This window comes from Limulus polyphemus, unplaced genomic scaffold (assembly GCF_000517525.1).
Source record: "Limulus polyphemus unplaced genomic scaffold, Limulus_polyphemus-2.1.2 Scaffold620, whole genome shotgun sequence".
Taxonomy (NCBI): Eukaryota; Metazoa; Arthropoda; class Merostomata; order Xiphosura; family Limulidae; genus Limulus; species Limulus polyphemus.
In genome coordinates, this window is record NW_013666230.1 from 408,903 (window position 1) to 417,536 (window position 8,634).

Consider the following 8,634-nt stretch of genomic DNA (forward strand, 5'->3'; position numbering starts at 1 on the left):
CTCCCCCATCCACCATCGGATTACCATCTTTTTCGTTCGCTACAACACCATCTTAATGGGAAAGCGTATGCAAATATGGAAAGTGTTTAAGAGGACATCAACATGTTTTTTGCTTCAAAGCCAAGAGATTTCTTTAATCAGGGCAATGAGAACCTGATTGTAAGATGGAAAAGCATCATTGATAAGAATGGAGACTATTTCATTTAATAAATGTTTTGTTGTTATATATATAACTTGTTCGGGTTTTTTCATTAAAAAAAAAGTGACATTAATTTCTTGATGACCTAATATGCACATAATATATATATGTGTGTGTGTGTGTGTGCTTAGATAAGAAAATTATTTGATATTTTGTGTTTAAAAAGAAAATTAATCGCACAACTAACAATTAGTTTGCTACTTGTTTAAAGGAGTGTTATCATTAGAAATAATTCATAATGCCCTGTATTAAGCTTCTTTCAACAGTGTATAAAAGAAACAAACTCCTGAATGATCTACTGAAACTAAAATACTTTTTATCACTTACTAATGGTTACATAATTATATATCAATCAGAGATATGCAATCGTGTGTATTTTTCCATAGTTAGCCACAAAACATCCTTCCTTTGGAATATTTAGTTTTTCAAAACTCGAGGATCAATCCCTGCAGTGGGCTTAGTGCTTAAAGCCGTTTTGTACAGCTGTATGCTTAAACTAACAAACTTTTTCCAAAAATATTGGAAAATAAAATTTATCACAAATAAATTAATTTGTAGGCAAACTATTTATCAATTCAACATGCTCCTTCAGTTCCACTCTTTTAAACTGCACTATAACACAGATATAAAACTATCAAGAATTACTGTAAGTCTTATGTATGCATACTCTTCTTTGGTCTCCTGATCCCACTCGACCACTAGCTTTAAATGTTGAGGTCCTATTAATGGGCTCACTTCTGATGTTTCCAATGCTTGGTCAACAGTTGGCATGTACAATGGATGATCCACATCATTTGGTAGGTAGCATTTACCAGGTATTCCACCAATCACTTTCAAACGTAAAACAATTCCAAGTTTCTACAAAACAAATGTCATTGCACTTAGCAAAAACTTCTTAAAACATTACTTTCATAACATACATATTTCTTTAGCTATAAAATGAAACCTACTAACTGTATAACATCACAATATATATCATTATATATATTTTGACAATAATACTTGCTATGGTAGTTCAGAGGTAATGAGGACTGAGGGAGAAAAGTGTAGGAAATATTCATAACTGACTAATCCTATGCATATGGGTGGATCATGTGTCAAAATGCAACTGTCTGACCTTTTCTAACAAACTTACATTCAAAATTTAACTTTATCATTAAATTATGTCAATAAACTTGGAAAAAAAACATAGTTAATAATTAAAATATTAATACTATCTATGTATAAATTTGTTAATTTTAAAATGAAATATTCATATAAATTCTCCATCTTCACTTATTTGTGTCATGAGATACATCTTCCATTCTGAATTCTCTCTAATATTCTCTCTCTTCCCTTATATCAGTTTCAGTGTGTCCAACCAATTAAGAACACAAACTATAAATAGTGACAGGCCAGAATATAAACTTTGAACCTCCTACCTTCTCAAATTGCTATGATATCAACAAATTTGTCAAACCTACCAAAGAGGTTCCTCCCATTTTATCATAGGTATCAAGACACTTATCTAAGCCACTTGCACTTATTTGATGGACATATTTAAAAACAAACAGAAAGAGTACTTTTACTTCTACAAGAACTTATTACAGTTCTTTCTTTTCGGTGAGCTTACACAGGCAGTCAGCATTTGTCTGCAATTGTTATTGTTTGGCTACAAGCAATTAACATAATTTTTTTTACCTATTTCTAGTTTTGAGAAATTCTATTTAATTCCTGATGTATTTTTTGTGTTCTAAAATGCATATCTTAAAACTATACAAATGATTTTTTAGACAACCAACCACAATAATGAGAAAAAAGTATAGTTACTGGATGCACAGCATTCAAGTGTAAATATACATCAACTCCCAAAGTAAGTGCTAAATTTCTTTTTGTACATATTGTTTTTTACTTATTGTTATATATTTTTTAAAAAAAGCAACTAAAATGTAATAAAATTGAATCTTCTGAAAAATAAAATGATTTAAAATCTTATGAGCTTATGAATCTGAGTTCATGAGCTCAAACTATGAATAACATCAGTGGTTTATTTACTTTATCTGTAGGGGAAAATTTGATATTGACTCTTGTCTTGATCTATTGCTTTTCACAAAGTAATAAACAGTTTCCCAGGAACAATGTTTGGCAACAAAACAATAAGAATAAAAGAAAACAAATGTGAAAAGATTAACAGTTGAAAATGTGAAAATAAATAAGTTGAAGATCTGGCAAAAAGAGAAGAAAGAAGACATTATTCATTTATAATTCACATTTTTCAACTTTTTGTTTCACTACAACTGATATTAGGGCAGAGAAAATAACAGACAAAATAAAGAAAAAGGTTATGCAAATAACTGTGAAACTATAATATGTACAAAAAGTATCTTTATTCTTAACATGATACATACTCAGATTGCCTCCGTGAAGGTTTTGTAGATTCACACACAAATCTTTAGTATAAATACTATATTAAAAATCTGACTTTTTGTGTACAACAGACTTTAATCTTTACTAAAATATTTACTAGTACATTCAGAGTTATAGTATATATGGTTTCATGGTTACAGGTGTTTACGAGGTTGGTCAAACTGACTAAGCCTTGAGATTTTTATAAAAATTTAAATTTTGCTATTAGCAAAGTTCTGGCATAGCTAAGAAAGAGCTATTAAAAATAATGAAACCTTCTAATTTATTGAAATTAATTAAAATTAACAAAAACATTTACTATCAGAAGAATAACACAAAAGAAAAAATATAAATCTTACCTCTAGTATAACATCATTTTGTAATATGTCAGCCATTGTTACTAACATCTGCTTCTGAATTTCTTTAAAAGTGGCTTCTCTGGAAAGTTGGAGAACATATGGAGAACCAAACCTAGAAAAAAAAATATATTTTTAGATCTTAGTTATTTGGAATAAGATTAGTATGATACGAAAACAATCATCCTAGAAAAGACATTATATTTAAAATTACTTTGAAATTACAAGTAACTCCTAAAATTGAAAACATTTTTTATTTTCTGTATTCAAGTTTCTTATGGTAACCTATAACATACATACACTGTCTAGCAAAATTATCAAAACTCCACTTTGCCCTTGGAAGCAATTATATCTAACAGTCTGTGAGGCTTCAACCATAATAAATTATAATTGAAGGTGTCCAAGAGTTTTTTGTATAATCCAATCTTAGCCTATAAAAAGAACATCTGGTCAGAAACCAGCAGTTAAGTAGAAAACACATTCAAGCCATATGCATAATGTTGTATGTCTGTGTTGCAACTGCCTGGTTTTACAACATAACCTAGAATCAAAAGCTAATTACTCTGTTTATTCAGTTTGTTGAAAGGAATAGTTTCAGCTTACAGCTATACCATAAGCATGACAAATGACAAATAGTGGGATTGACCATCATAATATAATGCCCCCATGGCTGAAAGAGTAAGCATGTTTGACAATGGTTAGCACTTAATTTGAACAAGTAGTTTAACAATCAGTGAAGTTACACACTTAAAATTGGGGTATTCTAGTATCTAGTGGCAGTTGTACTTAGAAGTTCTCAAAGTTTGATTAACAAAGCTTGGAAATGTTACTTGGAACTCGTGGAAAATAATAATGATTTGGAGGTAATATGAAGAATGATACCGAGATTTATCAATACCTAAAACCTCCATGAAGAATTTCATTTAGTAAGAACTCCTATTTTAAGAAAAAAGATCAGGTATTGCTAATTTACATGCAAAAAGATCAGTTATGTGTCCAATTCTGATTGTAAGGCGTTGGCTGGCCTGAGTGAATAAGCATACCAAATAACCAATGGTGTAGTGGAGCTAAGAGTTATTTAAAGATGAGTCCAGTTTCTGCCTCCAGCACAATCTCAAATGTATCACAGCTTGGATATAAATTGGGAGAGCCTATACAAAAGCATGCATTACCAAACAAGCTGTCTTTGGAAGTGATTCAATCATAGTGTAGGCTATCATCAGCTTACTGGTTTTTACGGAAGACATTCTAAGAGATATTTGTGAGGCTATTCATGGGTATAGTTGGCCTATCTTTCATCCTTATAAATAATAATGCATGACCACTATATGTAAGAATAGTACCAGGCAACCCTCTGAAATGATTGATACACTCACTTGGTTTGATCAAATTAAATACATCTGGGGTCATGTTGCAGACACAAATGTATGCATTATCTGTGCAGACACACAGTTTTCAGACTCCAAACTTACAACATTGGCAGTCTTCCTCAAAATAAAACTGATGCTGTTATAAATAGTATACTAAATGATACTTGTATGTAATCTGTGAAGGAAAGGGGAAGTTCATACACTGATTGTAAGGATGATGCCACTGCTTTAACAATATATATGACACATGTTCAAATGAGTGTAACATTAAGATATTCAATGAACTGTGTGTCTCATTTATTTTTTGGAAGATATTATTATAGTGCAAGAGATAAGGTCCTTTAAGTAATATTTTTGTAGAAAACTACGAATAACCTTTTCAGGAGTAAAAACTTTTGAGTCATGACCCACTTTTAGTCCAAAAATTGGCACTTTTGCTTGTTGCACTTTATGTCCTAAACTGTATTGGTATTATCACAGAAATATATCTGTAAAGAAAATGAAGGCAACACTAAACTGTAATTTATAAGATAAAAGTTATTACAACTTAAATATTCTTGTAGTGGATCAATTGTTATGGATAATGGCCTATCTCTAGCCCATAAATTGTATTTCCATTACATTGAATATGCATAGCAACCTTGGGTGTTATTTTCCATTGCCTTGAATAACTGTGTAACATGACATTTTGATTACCATTGTTTTTAGTTTATTTGTGCCATTTATTTAGTGAATATTTAACTTGATAAACTATGTTTTGTTCATTTGTGACAATTATTTAGTGAATGTAGTAATGTATTTTTTGGTAAAATATATCCTATTTTATAGTCATGGAGCCCGATCATGATTCTGAAGCTTTCCATGAGAGTACAGAATGAACTAGAATCTCAGGCCACAATGATAATGAAGCCTTTGATGAGATCACCAGTAAGTAGTTTATATTATACAATACAAAACATTATTTTTATATGATTGTAACAAGAGCAGCTGCAATCTAACTACAAAGTGTCTTTTTTTCAGACATATCCAACAAGAACAATGAGTTGAACTGTATACTTCATAGAGCTTTACCAGTAGATGAAAACATCCAATCTTACAATGACAATACTTGGACTAAAATTCCAAATGCAGCAAAGCTTTGAAAGTTCAAGCAACCATCTTCCAACAGAGCATCAAAGTACTCCAGTGTATGTGATCATTTCCCAGATAGCTATCATAAAACATAGCAATATCACAGCTATCAGTGTAACAAGATGCTTAGCTACCAACAATCAACAGGAAGGTACAAGTATAAACAAAGTGAACAGCCAAACCAGAAAGTCAACAGACACAGTAGCTCCAGTGACAAGTACAGGAGTTCACAGCTCAAAATGCATTTTTTGCAATTGTGAATAGACAAGGATAGGTAAAAAATTTGAAAGGCCTACCAACTGCACAACATTCACATCTGAGAAAAATATCAAAGATGGTGCCAGACATGTCAAACATGATGCCATTATGAACTATGACAGCATTGATTTCATTGCAAGAGAGGGATGGTACCATGAAAGATGTTGCGCTCGATTCTTAGTTAAAGAATATCATCTGGGATCTCAGAATCAGTCATTACAACATAAAACAGGAGCACTGCAGAAGTTGCTGTCTTTTATCAAAGAAGAAATCATGAAAAAGAAGACAGTTCTGAAACTCACTGCAATCAAGCAGAAGTATGTGACTCTTCTGTCAGCAGAGTCAAATGCAACTGTTAAATGGAGCCAAAATTGACTATTACATAAAATAAAAGATCGCTTTGGAGAACGGATTAAGACTAACATGACAAGCAAGAAAGGTGATACTGAATTGTCATCAGCTTTTTGTGAATCTAAAAGCAATGCAGTTGCTGAAGCAGCTGTTCAGCTTAAAGCAAATATCATGGAACTGAACAACACTGAGCTGCCTGATCCAATAACTGTTGAAGCTATACTGAAAGGACAAACAAAACCTCTTGAAGAGTTGTTTCTTTTTCACAGGGTGTTATATATTGGGTCAGACAAACATGATTAGTGCAGCAACAGAGCAGAGAGATGCATATTATCATCTTGCAGAAGATGACTTGTACAAGACAACCAATGGTAGGATTAAACTTATGAAACATTTTCTTCTGGGCATGGGTCTAACAGGATTTAGCAAAATGCAAGAGATAGTGAACCATTTTGAACATTGTGTGGGTTATCACAACACTGAAGAAATAAAGACAGAAAATGCTGAGAACATTTTGCAGAGAGGCAGCAATTTACCAGATGGACCGAATGCTGTCCCACACTTTAGCACTGGTCTTGCATGGGACGACTTTGACAAAAATAAGGATTCTTTGTCTAGCTCTAGAACATTTCACGATACACAGGGCACCTGCTACCAAAATGAAGTTTACTTGTGACATATAAGAAAGTCAAGAAAAAACACAAGACATGACTAATCCTGTAAAAGGAAGATCAAAGAAAAGATCTCTCGATGCATCATATAATGAGCTCGACCCATTTAGGAAAAAAACAAAATTAATTGAATACAATAAAAGGAACAATCAAAACAGTATCAGACATCTAAGGCCAGAGACATGACCTGGAGTATATCTCAAGGTAATTGTGAGAGTACACCAATGTGATCAGGTTGGAATTTGAGGGCAAATATAAATCAACTCCTATCACAAAAGTAGGTTACATGACCAACAATGGGAAACAGCAACATCACATGATACTTTTCTTGAGAATATGAAGAGGAGTGAGTCTACCAAACAAATGCCAAGATTACTTTATGCCAGTAACATATGACTTAGCTATTTCAAAACCAGCAACACAGAAACAGTCTATGCTGAAACCTTGCTTTAGTGAGTTGTTTGTGTGCTACGGTGCATTTCACATAATGTTTAGCTACCTTGGCTGTTTACGATATGTAACTGATGGCTATGGTGGTCAGTATATATTAACAGAGAGTGGAGCTCTAGCATCTGGTTCCTTGAATGTTTTCACCACAGCTAAGCATTAGAAGAGATGCAGATGAGTGCATGTAGTTCTTGCATCAGCTATGCAAATGAAACTATTCTTGGCCATGTTTACGACCACACCGTTTTCCTTTACTAGATGGAGGTCCATTGACCTCCATGGATCCTGCATTTGATCGAGTGGGCAGATATCTGTCATCAGAGTGAGAATCCAATGACTGAGGAAGTGATCAAATGATCGTCCTGCAACTGGGAGCCAAAGAAGGACCCGAGCAGACACTGGAGGCTGGTGCCCGAGGAGGTTGACCCAGGCAGTCACTGGAAGGAATAGTGGGGACAGAGATTGGAGTAGACGAAGACCAGTCAACTCTATTATCCATAGAGGGCAGAAGACCCCTCACATGGCGTGAAAAAGACTTAGAAGGAGGCACGGAAAGGTCCGTCTGCAACCCCACTGTAGTAGTAAAGTATAGTGCAGTGGCATATGTCCAAGATGGAGTCAGGAACAATAGCTTCCAATGAGGGTCCAATTCGCACTCATAAGTATCATGGCCCTTGAAACTACAATGAGCACACATCACAGAACCACGACAAGATGTCTTTGAATGACCAAACCGCTGGCACTGAAAACATTGGAGAGGGTTAAGAATATACAGCCATATTTTAAAGTTCAAATAACAGTGGCAGGTGGATGTGGCGATGAAAATGTCAAAATGAGGATAGAGGTCGGCACCATAATTCCATCTTGACGAGTGAAGATCCTTCAAACTGCTGAAACTCCTTGGCTGGAGAAACCAGCAAGGATCTCTGACTCAGAGATGGTCTTCAAGTCCCTCTCGACAATAACTCCTCGTGTGGAATTCAAAGAAGCATGGGAAGTAATCTCAATGGGTATATCCCCAATGGTCTTTGAATTCAGGAGGAGTTCACTGTGCTTAGGTGTTGATGTTTCCAGCAAAATATCCCCAGAATGTAGCTTCTGAATAAAAAGGGAGACATTTGCCCTAAAGATTTAGTGGACAGTGAATGCAGGATCAGGAAGTGAGGTACAGGTCCACATTGTGGTGGAGACTGCTGTTCAGTCTTCTAGGCATGGTCGTTTACCGATTAGCAAAAGTTTTTCTACTTTTTTATTTGGATTTGGGGGATCCAAAATAAAAGAGAAAGATTCAGTGCCCACTACAATGTCAAACAAGGACACTGCAGCAATGCCAGGGATTCGTAAGAGCTATACCCAAACACCAGCATCAGACAAAATGTTCACAACACCCATTGAGAATGCCCAACACTGGTACTCAGCTGACCCTAGCCCAAATGGACCAGCCAAATGACCCTGGGGGAGCCACC

The 8,634-nt window shown here is 34.5% G+C and overlaps 1 protein-coding gene across 1 annotated transcript in view; it reads right to left on the reverse strand.

The window, feature by feature from the left end:
• LOC106459513 (ubiquitin carboxyl-terminal hydrolase 31-like) overlaps nt 1-8,634 on the reverse strand; it is a gene marked incomplete at its 5' end in the record, with an annotated part of 58,564 nt that overhangs the window by 20,639 nt on the left and 29,291 nt on the right. The window contains 2 exons of the mRNA XM_013919139.2: nt 867-1,057; nt 2,944-3,055. Of these exons, the coding sequence (XP_013774593.1) occupies nt 867-1,057; nt 2,944-3,055 (303 nt within the window). The remainder of the gene's footprint in view (nt 1-866; nt 1,058-2,943; nt 3,056-8,634) is intronic.